We start from the raw sequence: 19,924 nt of genomic DNA, 5'->3' as shown, positions 1-19,924 counted from the left end.
TATTTTTAACATTGCAATAAAAGCGGGCTGTTTGGCTAGCCATAAAACCAGGTTCAACCCACCATGTTCTTCTTAAAACGTCCTATACCAAGTCAGGAATATGGAATGTGCTATCAAATAGTTCGTTTCTATTTATTATTATGCATTGGAGTTTGTTTTTGTTGCACATAAGTATTTCTGTTGTTCCGTTCTTTTACTCTTATAGTTGATGTGTTTCCGTCGGTTTTAGGTTGTAACCTAGATTTTTTTCTCTAAATCGATTAATGACTTTTGAACAGCAGTATATAACTATTGCCTTTATATATATATATATATAACTTAAAACAAATTATATTTTAATATTTATTTTATTTCACAATATTTTTCTCAAGACAGATGTATAATAATTTATCACAGCAAACGCTTGTGTGTGGTTTTCAAACATGTGACAATCACGTGACGTGATGTTGGAAATGAAATTGGCAGTGATTGTTCAATAAATAAATGCGCATTTAATTTACAAAATGAAGAATGAAAATGATCAATAAAGCCTTATATAGGAATAATTTGATATAAAAAATGAAGCGATTGTCAATAAAAAAAAGGGGGAAACAAATAATGGTAAAGGTAGCACTTCAAACAAAAATATACAAAAACATCATAGCACCATTTGGCTTTTGGTTATTGGTATACAGAAAATTATAAAGCATATAAATAAATAAAGCATAAACAAAAATCAGGATAAAATAACCAACAAAATATATGTAAATTGAAAAGAAATTTCAGCTTAGAAGAAAAATATATATGTATTTGTTCCGTGTCCTTATCTTTTAAAATAAAATAAAAAATGGTATCATTGGAAAAATGCATAAATTGATAGCGAACACAATCTACTCCCAATAAAAATAAATGCAAACATATCTAGATTGATGTAACAATAACTAAAATACAAGTGGCCTACAGTCTTGTTCGAGTTCATTTTGATCTTCAGTCTTAATGACAGCACTGAACGGTTCGGTCACAGTTTTATCAACATTATTGTTGTTTACGAGACAGTTTTCTCCCTTTAAGAACAGCGATTCTTGCTGTTCATCTTCTTCTTCATCTAGTAATTCATCATCTGAACAGTCAATATTTTCCTCGACGTCATCTTCGTCAATTTCACCCTCAATACTACCGTCAATTTTCTCCTCAGCTCTTTCGTCGAGATGATCAATCGGGTAGTCCGTTTTCATATCGGAATGAAATGCGGAATGTGGATGAGGAATATTTGTCGCCTTTCCGATAAAGTTTCTAATTTCTGAAAAGTATGATTCGTCTTTTTCGTCCAAGTCGGGTTCATTGACCGGTGAATCAGCAACGATAGGTCCGTCTGTTTCGTGTTTTTTAAGATGGCGGTCGAGGTTCGTCTGTTGACCGAAACATCTCTCACACAATGGGCATTTAAATGGTTTCTCTTTATTATGAATGTTTCTCACATGTCTTTGGAGGTTTGATGAAATACTGAAGGACCTTTCACAGTATTTACATTTATACGGCTGTTCACCCGTATGTGTTCTCAAGTGACGGGTAAGATTAGCAGACCGTGGAAAAACCTTCCCGCAAAATTTACATGAATATCTTTCTTTGAGTTTATTAATGGGTGAAGTATAACGAAATTGCTCTCCTAGTTTGTCCATTTTAAGTCCATGAGGCACTGGAAAAGCAGCTGATTCTTGTTTGAACATATTCTGAACAAACGGATTGAAACCTGGGAAGGATGGGTTGGTGATTGGAAATCTCGGCATCGACAATAATTTTGAAGCTGCTTTCATATGATCATTATCCATTCTCAGCGCATGCTCAAACATCATTGGGTTAGGTATTTGAGGGTATGCATAATGTAGTTTGTTTTCTGGTAATCCGATACCGCGCATGTCACCGAATATATGAGTCTTTCGGGAATTATCGGGTTGTGTTACTTCTTTTGTTGTCGATTTCCTGGTTAAGTCAAGTGGTTGTTCTGATGTAACTTTTGTGCTTTCTCGATCTGAACTTACAGAAGCAGGTGATGACGAAGCTGAACCTGGCTTTGATAAATCAAATGGTGTCTCTTGTTCAACTTTTGCTCTGATGTTCGATTCTCTTTGTGGTGAAATTGGTTTAGGTATAACTATATGAGGTTGGAACAATGTTCGGCTAATGGGTTCGAACTGTGAATTTGGAATTTCCTGCTTTTTGCTAACACTACTTTCGCTTTCTGCATCAGATCCTGATCCAGAATCCCTATCATTGTGAGAACTAAAACTCAAATCGCTATGTTCAGAACCAGATGAATTTCTTCTCATTCTTTTCTCCGGTGGCTGATCATTCTCAGTGTGCATATGTGATTCGTATGACGTCACAGATGACTGATCTGGAGAACCTGCTTGTCGCATCTTTGCAAGAGCAGACGGTGTTAGTGATGATGGCAGACCTGGGAATGGAGAGCTTCCTGGAAACATTGGAAACGTTCCTCCTAAAGGCGGATAAAAGGGGTATGGTGGACGGTACATTGAAAAAAGAGGGTTCAGAACTCCAGCTTGTGATGTGGTTTGGTGGAGATTAATAGTGTTCATTTTCTCTGGTGAAAATCCTAAATGGAGCCCGTTACGTAATGCACCTTCGCAAAATCGCTTGTGCTTGCTCAATGACGTCATAGTTGAAAATGCCTGACCGCAATCTTTGCACTTGATTTGTTGACGACAATCAGCATGCATTCTTTTATGGCGGCATAAATTTGAAAACTGGGTATATGCTTTGAGACAGACTTCGCATTGGAATGGTTTAATACTGCTGTGAATGTGTTGGTGTTGTTTTAGACCACTAGATGTCGCAAATGTTTTTCCACATTCAGTGCAGGTGTGACTTCTGGCACCGACATGTTGTGACCGGATGTGACGTTGAAGATTGCTTGGATCTGTGAAGATTTTATTACAATTTTCACACGAGTATCTCTTCATAGCATCATGAGCTGCCTGTAAAAAAAAAATACTCAATCAAAATTATATTCTAAAACAAGGGGGTATATACTCAACAAACAACCTAACCATCGTGCATGCATATTCGACAAGCTATGGTCTCAATGTCTTTTCTAAGAAGTACACAGATTTACAACAAATATTTAAGTTTTTCCTAACCTGATTAGAGATTCACCTTAAGGATTCTTAAACCATTTCTGTGACAAATACATTTAAGCTGTATGTCTATGACAAATACATACCGTATACGTTTTAAAAGAGAATTTATCTATTTTTTTCAATTTATATCAATGTGACAGCAACAAAAGTAAGGTTATTTTTTTCCAAAAATTTGTCCATTTTGGATAAACATGTGTTTTGGGTAGCTGTCACTATTTAAAACTAGAAAATTATTTATCATTTAAGGACGTCTAAAAGGCTGAAAACTTGGGAATTTTAAATGTTCCTTTTTTGTGAGTAACGTGTTTAGGTTTGCTTACCTGATGCTTTAACAGATTGGACTTCCATTGGAATGATTGTGGACATTCATCACATCTATAGTCCCCTTCTCCACTTTCCATATATTCTGCACTATTACTGAAAAAAGAAAGGGAACATATTTATGATTGCAAATTTACGGGGAGTTAATAATCTTGTATACCGGTCGTTTACTATAAATGGGATTCCCCATCAATTTAATAAAATCATAAAATGTTATTGCCATAAACGTGTGTGGTGTAATTGTTTTTTTCAAGTACTTTCTTGGAAGTTTCTCATCAGATACAGTTATGAGTCAGTCTATTTCAACTTCATAACTTCATTTTAACTTCGTATATCAATACAAATAGATATGGTGGAATGTAATATAAAAAGTTCGAATACATTAATGATTGACATTTAAACTCATAATAGAAATTTAATTCTGTATGAGACCGTAATACTGAATATAATAATTGAACTTTATTGTAAAGAAGACTAGGTGTAATTCAGTGGCATTATCGTCTATCAAAAACAAGCTCCCATTTGACCCAGATTGTTCAAAGTTTTACAATGACTTGTAAGATATTGTCAAGTCTTTTATGCGTTTAACAAAAGGTAATTTTTCATAAGTCGTCATTTTTTATTAGAAATGAGAAATTAAGTTTGATTATGAAAATTCATTTAGTACATTTTGATTCGGAAATAGTTCTCCTTTCACAGTTGTATGGAACAATTTAGTGTCAAACTTAATTTATTGCTCAAATAATTTTGCTAGCTCTACTGAAGTAGGAGCCGCAGACGTAATCGCTAATTACTGTCAGAAGTAAGTTTTCAATCAGATAACATAACAAGTCATGACACTATTAACAAAGTGATCTTTACGAGACCCCGAATGTCAACAATACATGATATATTCATTGTTAAAACTTTTGATAGCCTTTTTGAAAGATAAACTTTTGAGATCGTATTTCCATGCAAATTTTAAGAAACATTATTGTGTGGTTTTTATGTTCTTGAGTAACTTAGACGCAGTGTACATGTTATTCTCTGTCTTGACAAACAATTTGTGACCTCTAAAGTAGATCAAATACATTTTTTTATTCATTCTTGTTATTGAGGGACATTCGATGCAATACTTCTTGCAGCAGCATATATATTTAGGATGAAAACAAAATAAGCATTTTAAGAGATCTGACAATAATGACACAGGAAATTGTAACTGCACGTCGAATATGGGTATGATGTACAGTAGCAGAACCTTTATCATTCAAAAGGACCCACAACATGCCTTCGAAGAGTAGAAATATAGCAGTAACAAAAAAAAAGACATTGTCGCCATTTTCCCATACCCAATTGGCAGTTATATTTTTTAATACATACCTTTTGCCCTCTTCATCGGAAGATCCCTGACCATTGGTTGGTATCATGTTTCTGGTACAAGAGAACGCTTGGTGTCTTTTCAATTCCTCTCGTGATGTAAGGATCGCACTACAATCTCCACAAGGATATTTTGCTATCTCTGAAATTAAAAATAAAAATAATTTAAGAACTAAGTTATAATGATAAATGGTCTGATATTCGTTTTATGTCTGATAACTTACAGTTTGATGATAAAAATAATTACAATTTATGATAATATTTTAAAATAATTCGTTTATTTTAGCTACTATTTGCTGACCACTCAAATACCTGTTAATTTTTCTTTGTTTTTTTTTAAACTTAAATTTATGGTGCTTTCTCCATGATTTTTATTAATCAAATCTATGAGATTACTTTTTGTTAGTGCCCTATGCAGGAATAAATCTTGTGCCTTTATAAACAATATGGTTGATAAATTCCCATAATGCTTAAATTTCCTCTTTTCAAAACTTTCGGTTTTATTTTCAAAGCATGATTCGAAAGCATCGTTTGATTATAAATATGTCACTTTTAATAAAACTCATTAAATCAACACGAAAATTCACAAAAGATTTGCACTGATACCCATAAACTTTATTTGAAAGGAATACAAATTTATCTCATTTTATAGCCTTTGTCCAACTTTCAATTATTCCTTATTCAGGTATGGATGCGGTAAATTTTCTCTTATAACAAAACATTTTCTCCTCTTTGAAAATGTAATAAGGAACAATAATAAAATTGTATTATACAATAGGATGGTGTCATTGCACCTTGAACACGCATCGATTCTGAACAATGGCGGAGCACCGCGGATGATAATTAGCGCTTGTGAAGACACTGACGACCCTCCCCTTTTGACATGTGCATACCTCAAAATCGTCCGTTCTTGGCAGATGTTGCATTAATCTTATCTAACAGGTTTATTGACAAACTTCGGTCTTACATCATAGGTGCAACGCTACCATCTGCCTCGGATAAGTCATTGTTATTCCGAATTTGTTTTGTAAATTTTAATTTTTGGAAATGAAAAAAGTCATCTTCGCGTTCCATCTGCCCCCAAAAATGATTAACAACTATCTCGTGTAATGAGGGATTAAATTTCAGAGGGTATAAATCTTATTATTGAGCACTTATTGAAGAGAAGATGTCACAGATTCAAAATTAAATGATTTTTTTAAACAAGCATCAATTCAAGATGTTAATTTATAAAAAAGAGATTTTAAAAGTGAACTTTTGAATTTAATTCTTTTGAGAGTGTTAAAAATTAATCCTTAACTTTGAATGAATTTTTTTATTTATGAAAGATAATTGAGCACGCGCCCTATGCACTTTTAAATCGATCTATAAAAAACTTGGGATCTGCGAGTTTGCATTAAACCTTTTATCAATAATAACATGGGATGCGGTTACAATTTAAAATCTGGAATAAATTGACTAGATAATTGTGATACACCGTGTGAATAATAGGGAATACAAAAAAATATGAAATCTACACTTTCAAATAAATTCAATTCGAATGTTTTAAATCAAAGAAGATTTCTTTTTCTGTCAATCTCCCTATTTAATAATATTGTATGATGTTGAGGGTCTTTGAAATTAAATATTTACCACAAAAGGAATTGAAACTAACAAGTGCAACTCATGGGTGAAAATATCTCGATCAAAGGAGGAAAATGAAATTATCTCATGTCTTTTATTATATATCTATCAAATTTAATGAAAGTGGTCGTTAAAAGTGTGATTTTGAGATATTTACACGTACTTATACATCCGTTTAAATTTAATGAAATTGATGAGCTCGCCTGTCTCCTCAAATATCAATTAAATTCTTTTAAATTTTAATTTATTTGGGGTTCAAAGCATTATTTGGTTTGTCATTCTGTGGTGAGTACCTTAGAAGGAATTTAATTAACCGAACTGTATACATCTTAGACTAGATATATCTTTTTATCCATAGATTCTCTTCACATATATGACACGGTGGGTGAAACAAATTATCAATATTTTGCATCGTCACTTATGATTACTTAGACCCTTTTACTACTAAACCATATAAATGAATGCAATTTCATTACAATTAGGTCTTTTTACTACTAAACCGTATAAATGAATGCAATTTCATTACAATTCGACCTTTTTACTACTAAACCGTATAAATGAATGCAATTTCATTATCATATGCCTTTTTGGTGAGATAAATCACGGTGGGTTCGAAAAGTACTTGTAATGTAAAGGTCAACTTGGGTGGTTTTCTGAATGTTTTCATTTTCCAATAATTGATTATAATCGAATACTCGTCGTAGTAATAAAATATCTATTAATAATAATGCAATAGTTTACCTGAAATGTTTGCACCTTGCACTTAACAAATGAAGTCGACAGTATAATGAACTATAGTTAATTACAAGTATTTTAAAAGAAAAATATATTTTTTTAATTAATTTATGTAATATATTTTCAGAGCGTCTTATTGAACAGTACATATCCCTTCAAGTGTCCCTCTAATCGCTTAAGGTACATAAAACCGAAATTCTGCTCGAAGTCAATTCCAAACAAAGTTTTAAGTTAATAACATTTACAAAGAAAAATAGAAGATGACAAAACAAAACTACCTTTTCTAATAAATACTAACACAAATTGTAGAATTTATCAGTAAAGTGCCACTTATGTTAGCATTGCATCTCTAAAACTTTTAATTGGGCCACAACCCTTTAAACACAAAATTTCTGAAACCGGCTCTTTTTTCTTAGAACGGCTAGACAATTTTGAACATGTTTTATAATTTAATGTGCTTATTTTTTGGTTTAGTTCTACGAACTATTTTTCCTTAATTACTATGAATACATGTTCTTTTTTGTTACTTTCTAGTGGTGTGCCCAAGACCATAGATGTATTACATCTATGCTGAGACGAAGGTTTTATGTATACTCCTATATATATATATATATATATATATATATATATATATATATATATATATATATATATATAATAATACATGAAGACTGTTGTCTCTTATTTGTGTTTGTAACTATGTATACTGTATTGTTTATTATATCTGTAAAATAATAATATTGTAATGATATTATATCATGCTCCTTGTGAGCCCATTTTATGGAAATAAAGCATCTTCATAGAAGCTTGAAGTATTGCAAGGAAGATTTCAAAAATATACCTCTCTATATGAATAAACATATTATATAACACCGTAATCTGTTAATTGGACTTTATGGAATATAAATACGATTAATATCAATTAGCTTATTTGTTGCTATCTTAAAAGAGACAGTTTAAGATAACATGTCATATTTCTCCCAAAATCTTCTTAAAGTTGACACTAACCACGTGACACTAACGATACTCACTTTTTAACAATATATGAAGACTTAAAAAATCTCTTATTCTAATAAATAAACAATGACGGTCCCAAGATAGGATGATTACGTGTGAAAAACAATATATGAAGACGTCTAAAGTCTGTTGTTCTAATTAAAAAACTATGACGGTCAACTCTGTGCTGTTTACGTGTGAAAATAAATAGTAGAATGAAGACATTTGCTTCTTACAAGTTTACTATAGTTGTAGTAATTTTTCGGATGATTGATTTTGAGGTTTTTGTGGTATTATGTACCTATATGTTTACCTTATTTTCATTCACAATAAAGAAATATGAGACTCATCTTACTACGTACCCCAAACATTGTTCGAAAATAATACTGCCAAATCATGGTTAAAAACCACTAGCTGGGGTTACCGAGTACGAATTACAGGTGGGCGTGGCTCAACAATTACCTGTTGATTGCCTTTCAAGTTGATGATATTTTTATCATCCCATATTGGAAAGAAATAATAATATTAAACGGTACCAATTGGAAAATCATTCTTACAATATTGTCTTAGATTTTTCTAGGTTAATGTATATTTAATAAACTATGGTAACCAATTAGCTAGTATCAATTCGGATCTTTATGAATTAAATAAAAAAACATTAGATGGTGAGAATGATTTAAATAAAAAGAAGACTGCCAACAGAAACTGAGAAAATATGAACATGTTAACTATGGTAGTATCTCTGAATTTTATACTGTACAATGTATAGAACAATTATTTTTGAAGGTCCAAATGATAAATATTGTATTTTTTTAAAAATTTCTTGTAATATATGATTCTTTTACATGTATGTTTAACAATATCTTGCATGCAGAGTCTTGAATGCGTGATGGTTACGAATTGATATTAATAAAAAATAATAATATGTACATCTATAACAACTTCAAAAGATATTAATGTTTAAAAATTAAGAAATGTTTCTTTGCACATAGTGTTATTTATCTTTTATTTGAATTTTTCAAATTACTTTATTAGATTTCTTCAAAGCTTTTATCTATTTAGATAATTGTGTATTGCAAAGAATCTTCTGTTGAACTTTTCCCGTTATAATTGACAGATCAAAAGATGACACGAAGATTATTTTTTGGCGACAAATAAATAAATAAGATTTTTCTCAGCATTCACAGGGATTCCTTCAGAATATAGTTTAACATAATCGGACAATTAAAACATCACAGTTAACACATCAAACAGATATTTTATGGAACATCTGAAGACGCCTGCAACAAATGCATTTTCGTCAATTGCATTTTTAGCATTAGTGATTAAATGTATTACAATGTTTGACGTAGGTTTACTAAAAAACTTTCACTTTCAATAAAGAATTAATACATTAATAATTTTGAAAATCAAACTACCGGAAATAAAGGCATTAAATATGAATTGTTTTTAAATGTCTTTATTGATTGTGAGGAAATAAATTGAAATTTAGATTATTTCGTCTTCTTCCCGATTTAATGTAAACATTTAATATTATCTTACAAGACGAATAAAGTTTTTATTTTCAAATTGTATTTTTTGATCTACGGCCGCTACAGTATGCTCTTCTCTAATTATTGACATTAGTTGATAGCCATCATGATCAATTACAGTTGCAATACACACACACACTAATTCTTGCATTATATATTATAGGAAAATTAACATTTTACAATAAAAAGTATATGCATATATTCATGCAAAAAAAATAAATAAACAAGTTGTCACAAAGACAATTGTATTATAAATTAAAAAAAAAAACATTTCAGTTTCAACTCACCGTTATCAAAAGCTGAAAATCCCTCTGTCTGTTTTTCCGAATACACTGGGTCAGTTGAATATAACAACATCTCTTGACCGGCTTCAATGTCCTTTATAACTTTATAAAATACCTAAATAGATGTGTCAATAATAAAACCTTTTTGACAACAAACTACTTTCATAATGTGTAACCGATAATAAAATCCAAATTTCAATGAAAAAGAAAAGTATTGGTTTTGATTGGTTGAACGCTTGTCATTTCAGAATTGATTAGCCAATCAGATCGTCCCTCTTAGTGGGGTGATACCAGTTGATTGGTGATTATCTTTACCCTATCTTCTGTAAGGTATCACATTACGGCTTAACGGGATGATTGACAGGTGGTTAAACACAGTGGTTTTGTAGAAAAATAATAAAGATAACGGATTTCTCTGGTTATACAGTCAGATAAAAAAATGTATGATATTGACCAAAATTTTAATCACATGAGTATTTTAAGTGTTTAAGAATAATGAAATTGTTTTCAATCATTAAAATTTCAAACAGATTATTTTGCTTCTCGCCTACATTAGAGCTATTTATTTCTCTGCATAATAAACTCATATATTCATAAAAATATAAATTATTGCGGCATTTCTGTTATTTGGCGATGAAAAATTCCAGATCATATTCACAATATAACAAAAACAGTGAATTTATGCAGAATTATATATTCTTTTTCCTCGTCATCTTTTTGTTTCGTAGAAACAAGGATTTGTGTAGTAAGATGCTACTATACAAACTTTGGCAGAAAGGCATACATTTTAATTTTCATTTTCATTACATTTATTCATTTGTTAAAATTGATTTTATTTTGTGTTTTTTGTTTTGTGCATATTGTTGAATAATTTACATGGACATTTGTGAATGTACATTATTATTATTGAAATGTGAATAAAAAAATGCAGTAGGTAACGAAATATTTCATAAATGGATTTCACAATTTTATAACTTTAAAACATGTCTTTCTACTTTGGTGTAATTCTAATAACATCTTGTAACCCTTTTTGAAGCCGACGGAATGTTTATTTATGAGTTCATCGTTCTGATGGAGAAGGAAATTTAACTTAATTAAAAAAATCATAAAAATGTGACACAATTTTATAAAAATATCTCTTTCTCACGAAATTTCGTATCATCAAACGAAATTAAACACACGTGTTTCTCTTAATGTTCCTCGAGAAGTTTCCATTAATTATTTAGTACTACTTGCAGTGCGAACAAGTGGCGTATCATCAACTCAAGGACCAAATATTTGCTATGTTCAACATTTAATAAGTCGTTATAAGATTATTAGAAACACATATCGCAATCTACAAGTGGCTATAAATTTCAAGCATCTTTCAGTTAGACTTTTCCTGTCTCGAATAAACGCGATGACATTCTGATACTAATTAGAATTCTGCATGTACTAAGTAAGGAAAAACACTGTCTAAACTCCAATACATTCAATTAGTGTCATCAAGGACAAAGAAAGATAGTTGATGAAACTGACATTTTCTTTCATTTTCACGCGCAGAAATAAATTTTATTTGACCTGACTTTTCACGGGGGATAATACGAAACAGTGTCTAGCTTTACTGGATCCCGCCGCGTGATCTATGACAGCTTATGACAAGATGAAAGAAATTTACATTTAATCATTTTAAATTGGTGTATTGTCTTTACACATATCTTACACATATTTCAAATAGTTTTAATTACTGTCTCAAGAAGTTGTCGGTTTCAGAGTAAAGTGATTCAGAAATGTACATATTTTATTTAACTTGTCACCACAATAGACAGATAAAATCTATATTTATTATTCGTAATTGACGATTTTTAAAAACTGCTCAACATGTGCGGAGAACTTAAGGGTCATTGAAGTACAATTTGTATCCGAAGCTTTCAGTGTCCGATTCATCTGGGAAAATTGTAGAATTAACATGAATGAACTCATTTACATAAGTTTACAACAAAAGTTCAATAGTCACATTCTTTTGCAAGACAACACAAAATCTATCTTCAATTACAAGATTGAACAAAACAACTTATCCTGAACACACATGAAATATTTGCCACTGAACAGTAAACACTAAACAACCAATCTTGCACGATACAAAGTTTTGGAAGGGCAAGATGTATGCATATATACCAGCTTCCTTATATTAAAGTGAATATATATAGATTTGATTTAACGTACTTTAAAGAGAAATACGAGGGAAAAGGGTTACGATCCCACACCCTCAATTTCGATCAACTCGTTGTCAATATTAATTTGATGCGACTGCCATGCACGTAAGAGGTTTAGCTAGCTTATAACACCAGGTTTAATCCACCATTTTCTATATAAGAAAATGTCTGTACAAAGTCAGGAATATGACAGTTGTTATCGCTTCGTTTGATGTGTTTGAGCTTTTGGTTTTGTCTTGTGTCTTTTTTTTAATTTTCCTCGCAGCTAAGTATTTTTGTGATTTTACTTTTTTCTATATATAAATAGGTTTTGTGAATGCCCATAACATTTGTATGTTCGGATACTCAAATAAATAGGTAATATGTATATACCTTGCCATTTATATGTTTGGCCATCATGTTGGAGTTTTCGGAATCTGTTGACCTCCGAATGAAGTTCAGCCATTGGAGCTCCCCTTCCTGTTCATTCATTGCCATGCTTGAACCCTAAAAAAATACAATATGTTGTAAAACATCTAGAAAGGGGTCTGAATGTAATAAATATTAAAAGGTACCAGAATATATGTGAATATGCAAGAAAAGACATTTCGCTGATAGCCATCAAACATATATAGAAATGACAACGGTAAAAGAATATGATAAGAAGTTCTTTATGTTAAATTAAAAGACATCCTTTTTATTCGTTTTAAATCATTTTTGTAATGAAATTCTAAGATAAAAAATTATGAATTAAATGTTTACAAATGACTATATATTTCTCAACTTTATGACACCTAGCCTTGTTCTTAATACAATCCTATAATTGTTTTAAACACTTGGGGGACAGTTGTTCTTAAATATCATCACATGTTATAACAAGTAAACAAAACAAAGAATTTTTCAAGATCATTGACTACCCATACAAACAAATATTAATGCCATCGCATGACTGAAACCCACTATCAGTCGTGTATACAACGACTGTCCGTTATGAGCAACAAAAAGGCGAGTCCGTAATATCGCCTCGAAATTCGACCCTCGACCGAAACCATCACTCCAGTGCAAAATCATTAAAATCTAGTATGAAATCATTTTCTTTTATTTTGAATCAATGACTATCTAAAATGAAACTTCTGTTTTTACCTCGATCTACATGCCATTCTGCAAAATTTTTGAAATGAAATGTGAAAAGAATTTGATATCATGTGATATTTTGACATTTGTGGATAGAAATTAAAAGGAAACTAACATCTATGACTAGTTTCATTAAGGAAATATTAAAGTGTCCATTTCAGATGATTGAGATGTCAGCTCACTGTTCATGCTGAAAGGGGGAGGTTATATATATGTATCACCAAATTATATCACCAAATTATATATACGAGGGTCTACGTAGGACGGGGGTAGGGGTGGTCTTCACCATTTTATTCAGATTTCTTTTTTGTTGCTAGTTCCTCTGTAGTTTTAAGTTTATTTTTGACAATTATCCTGTATTCATTTTTTTGTTGTTGCTTGTCCCTCTATTTTTTTTTTTTTTATTGAATTTGATAATTTTTCTATATTCTTCTATTTATTATATGACAATTCTTCTATATTTTTAACACATTTATTCTCAAACTTTATGCTCTATGTTTTAGGCTTTTTTTTAGTATGTTAACCCATTATTCTCAAACTCTCTCTCTATATATATATGCTATATGTTTTATGTCATTTATACTCTTTATGTTTTACCCATGATTCTACACAGCTACTTTTGCATAGGTACTATTTCTGTACTAAAAATCTGTTGTACTGGAAATTTACTTTTAATATTCAATACTATTTTGTTACTTTAAAATTATTGTAATATTAAGGTACCTGTATTTTACAGTACTTTATTTGTAATTGAAATTTAGGTACTACAGATTTTTGGTTACTACTGTTACATTTTCAGCATTTTGAAAGTTTTTCTATTTCAGATCTCTTAAAATTATGATTTTCAAACATGGAATATTGTATTATTTCTGTACCAAAATATTAAGTACAAATCAAGTACTGTAAAATACAAGTACCTAAATATTACAATAATTTTAAAGTAAAGAAATAGTACTAAATATTAAAAGTAAATTTCCAGTACTACATATTTTTAGTACAAAAATAGTACCTATGCAAAAGTAGCTGTGTATATATTCTGTAAACTCAACACAGCCGTCCGGACTCTTCTTTGTCAATATAGTAAAATGTCAACAGATATTGAACCGATTGTTTATAGCTCAATATTGTCTCTGGTATTAAAGCATTCTTGTCGGTGATTTAACATATTAAACAAAACAGTTCAAAGAGAGAAAGAAGATATATACCAAGAGGTCATTTATCTATATATAAAAAGGAAATTCTAAATAAATTTGAAACTTTATGTCAACCTGTGACTTTTTCTCTACACTTCTTTACTTTCTTTATTCGCATGAACGGTAAAAATTTAGATCTTAGTGCAAGGGAACAATAATTAAATCATGATAGTGTATAGTTGAAGTATTCATGGGCGCTGTCAATCATTAAGTTACTAATGTTCAACTCTTGAAAGCAAGGCTGCTCTGACCTCAGATGGACTTGGCAATTGTCCATGTCCCTTTTGGTCATACAGCTTCCTCAATATTCAACTTTTTACACGTCACTGGCTTTCATATTTTAGGGATTTAGATTTATAATAAATGTGAAGCCAGCAAAAGAGGGGCTAAAAAAGACAGACAAATAATAGTACACAAGACACAACATAGAAAACAGAAGACTAAGAAACACGAAGCAAACCAGAAACTGGGGTTTAAGGTGCTCCGGAAGGATAATCAGATCTTATAGTAAAGTGCTTTGGACGCACCAAGTTGATACAGTGTTATTTTGGTTCTATGATTTTAAGCCACAATTATATCATGGTACTGAGTTCGGAATGGAGGCAACCAATAAACAAACAAAAAAAAAAAATAGAGTAAGGCTTAGAATATGACACCACAATTCTTCGGTTCAAGATGAGTTCATAAAAGTCGTAACGTGGATGCCAATAACTATTTGTCACCGTAAGGCCTTCAATAATGGGAAAACTTCAGAGTGAGCCCCCTAATGACCAAAAGCAGCTAGCGTGTGTACACCAAGTGCAAGTCAACTGTAGTAAGAATAACACAATGAAAGTTTAAAACTACAGATTAAAGCACATGCTACATATTTAATCGCATTATATGCAAATTTTCACACTAGTTTCAAATAGGCACACACACTCACTTCCCTAAACATATTTGTACTCCCGAGGTCAAGTCATTATTGTTCTTTGTGTGATCCCAGTGTGCAAGATCGAGGCTCCAGCCAGATTCATCTTATCTTGTATTAGAATATATGACCGTGATGAATTTGTCATCTCAAAAATGTTTGTGTATTTGACAACCATCTTAGACAAAATATATAGGTATTTTATCTTAAGATCAAGATCTACATTGTCCGGGAGATGTCACGGGGAGCATGCGACCATATGATACTAGTGGGATCCTAAGTGACATCTGCAGGCCAATCCAGAGGACATCGAAGTTCAAATTTAAATATAAAAATGTAAATTCAATTTTACCTACTATATTGAAATTTTGGGACAATTTTATAAGTATAATTCGAAAATATGTCCGGATATTGGAACTTAATCTTTCAGAGATCGTTCAACAATAAGATGTTCCCCCATCGTGATCCCATTTTTAGCAACTGCAGTCATAAAATAACTCATATTCATTTCAGAAATTATACGTTATTTCGTTGGATGAAACTAAATATCGACATGTAGCAACAGAATTTAACTCTATCCACAAATTTTGACAATATAGGAAATGATAAAAATGTAATTTAATTCCAATTTAATTGGATTAATTTTCCATCTGCCTATTTTATTTTTAGTGTCGTCCGTGTATGTTTCATGGTGCAATTGACAAGAAATTTATTTCCTTAATTAAATCGATTTAAACGATTGGTTTTATTTGTAAACAAATTACTGTTATCTGTAGGTGTCAAGAATTAAAGGTCACCCTTAAATTTCAAGATTGTATTCATAAGGGTATATGACAGTAAAAGAACGGGGGTAGGCCACCCAACGATTTTTCAAGATTTGTGGCCCGATACAGTCGTCATCCTACAAAGGTAAACAAAAGAGCCTGTCTTCGCAGACACGTCATTTTTATCTGGATGATATATTTGGAAAAAAATCTTGATTTTGTCGTTGACGAATTATCCTTGGGTTCGACTATTCCTTGTTTTGACAATTGTCTGGGTCGAGTTTATAAATGCAATGAAAACTAATACATCTTGAACTACATGTAAGTGCACTTTTCAGCCTCAAAAATGTCAAAACACTGTCAAAAGGTCAAACCGCAAGATATAGTAAAACGTCCGCCAGAATATGCAGTTAAATTTTCAAACAAAGCACGCAGAAACCCCTATATAGCTCCCGTTTGCATATAACTGTATTTTATACTAAATACTTAAAATGATTATATCTATATCTTTATATTTTTCTTACCAAAAAAAAAAGAAAAAAGGAAATATAAATTGTTTCAGTAACTTGGCTGAAAACTTAAAATGTTTTTAAGTTTTGCAATATTACATTTAATGATGAATCGAGCAATTACTTCAAGTGTTTTGAAGTGTTTTTGTGCATGGTGTTTACATAAAAGTCTGATACATAAGTATGATTTAAAGAATACATTTTTGAATCCGCCGTGACTGTATAAAATAAAATAATGCTGTTCCCCCCTCAACTTTTACAGTTATATATAAATATAATCTAACAATATGACTTTTCGGACAGAACGGTTGTATGAATTGTTTTATGTTTATATCTATTCAAATTCATTCAAACTATACATGGAGATCGCTTTGTTTCATAATATTTGTTCACGAGATGAACACTCAGTCAACACTTAAAATGGGAAAATAGGAACAAAATATTTTTGGGTGTATATATATTTTTTCTAAATATGCATATTGTTTCCGAATTTGCAAACAATTTCTGTTGGAAAGGAGGAGAATTGCCTCATTGACATATTCTAAAATATCAATCACATTATTGATGCATATAAGTTTGATTTGTCTGCAAGCATTTTGCTGATGTACCATAAAAAAAAACTTGAAAAATCGAGTAAAATTTTATCTGTAAGTATATATATATATCAATATCATAATATGTAACAATATGTTGTCTCGATATCCCAATAGCACGATTTCGAATCCCGGCGAGGGAAAAACAAAAATTTGATTCCACAAATTTGCAGATTTAACATTGTTGTGCTGATATTTTGAGTATATATACATTGTAACAATTATATTAAATGTATATGTAACTTATTATTAATTAATGCAAGTCATATCAATTTTAATCTAACAATAAAAATGAAATATTTGCCATTTTTTATTGGAGCTAGAAAGTCTCCAAACTTGGGAATTAACGTATAGATACCTGCATCATTCGGTGCAAAATTTGTTATCAAAATTTCAAATCATTCATTTTCCATTTTTCATTCAACAGAAATTGACAACCAAGATAAGACAACCAAGGTTACAAAATTAATCAAATATAAGTTACATTATAAAAAGATAAAGCTATCAAATCCATAATCAGTAATTCGATTTCACTTTTATTCGTCTATCTCGGGTTAAATTGTCAAAATGTCGGAGTTGCACTGACATGCAAGACAATATCTCGTTGCAAAAATATTACAAATAAAATTACTTTTCTCATATCATCATGTCACATTTATTGTATGTTTATCATGTAACTTTTTTGTAACAATGAAAATCCATCAAAAGATATGAAAATTGAAAATTGCAACATTTAATTTGCAATAAAAAATATTAAATAGTTAACCCCATGCATGGAATTTAATTCACTATCAAATAATAATTTAATTTAGTCATTTTGTCATTATCAATGTCATATAAATATGCTTATATTGCATTAACTCGAATAATTCAAGCCCTTACCGTCTCCGATTCTAATGTCTAGTGATCGATAGGGAGCGTAATATAACGACTGGATTATTCGGGTTAATATTGCATCTAATTCAATATATTAACCCAAAGAGTTATTGTCCTTTGCTAGCTGTCCTTCACTCCGAGCGAAAGAATGTTATATATTTGGTTGATAATTTGATTTTGTTGGACTCCTGTATAAATATTTTCTTCTTCTGAAAAAGGCACGACTGACCAAAGGTCTAAATAAGATATCATTGGATAAAACATATCGATTAAATTTTGAAAAAGATTATTACTATTCAAATTCGTTTTTGTTTTATCAGTCTATGGAAGAAGCGTATCGATAAAAACTTTTCTTATATCACATAGCGATATTGTCTAATATCAATTGTAAATATGCAGACATTCCATGCGGAAAATTTTGTTTTCGGCAACGAAAAATTAAGAAAATACTAACTTTAAAACTTATTGTCGTCTTAAATGTCACCCTGTTTTAAGAAAAGAGTCATTACTTTATGCCGAGAAATCTGCCTTTCTTCGTACAAATGCTAACATTCGTCTGAAATTTCCCACAATGCAACTCGTTGATATAAGACAATATCGCTCGTTGATATAAGAAAAGTTTTTATCGAATCGATTCTTCCATAGACTGAAAAAGGTGTTATAACTTTGTAAATATAAAAAAAGAAGATGTGGTATGATTGCCAATGAGACAACTCTCCACAAGAGACCAAAATGACACAGAAATTGACAACTATAGGTCACAATATGGCCTTCAACAATGAGCAAAGCCTATACCGCATAGTAAGCTATAAAAGTTCCTTATAAATGACAATGTAAAATAAAACAATTCAAACGAGAAAACTAACGGCCTAATTTATGTACAAAATAACGAACGAAAAACAAATATGGAACACATCAAACCCTTGTTTCAATCAAGTATTCGGATTTAATAAAATTTAAAATGGGATAGAAGTCTTTTTTAAGTTTTATAAATTTTTAAACCTAGAAATTTGCCAACCATTTTACTAATGCAAATCTTCTTCAGCTTTCTACATCAGCACCACGTTGCAGCGACATGGTTCCTCAGTGGGATCTTCGATCTGGTTTTTTAATTTCTCTTTATTCCTTCTTAAAATGACAAAATACGACAAACAAAATGCTAATTTAATCATCTAAGTAGCCAAAACCTGTAACAGATGTATTTTTTCTGTCATATTTTCATTTTCATTTTATCATCATTTATTCTTAAACTCGTCCATCAAATGCGAGACAGATTGCATTAATATCAATACAGAAGTTTTATATATTGTCTAAAGATTTCATGATAAGAAAAGCCGTTATGATTTACCTTTTTAAGTCATTAGTTTATTTTTTTTTTAAATCGAGAAAAACATTTCTGATCTACAATTTTTCATCACTTTTTTCTGACAATTTTCGTTATTCCAGGGTTGGTTTCAAGCTTACAGAATAAGGTGCATGTCTTTCTCACTTTATTTTGTACATATGTGTATTTTATTTTGCACATAGACAGTTCATCAAACGTTTGGGTTAAAAGTAAACTAAAATTGTATTGTATACCACTTTCAAATACTCGCCGCGTAAACTGTTGACGTGGGAAAGTTCCATATGTTCTATTCTTTACATAATGGGAAGTTGGTCAAGTATCTAACTACGATTTGCGAAACAGTAATAATTATGTAGTACCCGGTTATAGACTAGACATAACTAGAAAATCCTTTTTACCATTCACTACTATTGAATTGAATAGCCTTAATCCCGACATACGT

General features: G+C 30.9%; 1 protein-coding gene across 2 annotated transcripts in view; it reads right to left on the bottom strand.

The window, feature by feature from the left end:
- Positions 1–328: 328 nt before the first annotated feature.
- The window catches only part of LOC143057120 (histone-lysine N-methyltransferase MECOM-like), a 51,297-nt gene continuing 31,701 nt past the window's right edge, over positions 329–19,924 (bottom strand). For both annotated transcript variants that reach the window (XM_076230364.1, XM_076230363.1), the window contains exons 3-7: positions 12,552–12,665; positions 9,988–10,099; positions 4,818–4,956; positions 3,458–3,554; positions 329–2,975 (exon numbers count right to left, since the gene is read on the bottom strand). In XM_076230364.1, coding sequence (XP_076086479.1) covers positions 921–2,975; positions 3,458–3,554; positions 4,818–4,956; positions 9,988–10,099; positions 12,552–12,665 — 2,517 coding nt within the window. In that variant the 3' untranslated portion in view covers positions 329–920. The remainder of the gene's footprint in view (positions 2,976–3,457; positions 3,555–4,817; positions 4,957–9,987; positions 10,100–12,551; positions 12,666–19,924) is intronic.

The sequence above is a fragment of the Mytilus galloprovincialis genome, chromosome 13 (assembly GCF_965363235.1).
Source record: "Mytilus galloprovincialis chromosome 13, xbMytGall1.hap1.1, whole genome shotgun sequence".
In the NCBI taxonomy this organism is placed as follows: Eukaryota; Metazoa; Mollusca; class Bivalvia; order Mytilida; family Mytilidae; genus Mytilus; species Mytilus galloprovincialis.
Note: the sequence above shows the minus strand (reverse complement) of the source record. Positions and strands in the feature narration are given on the sequence as shown.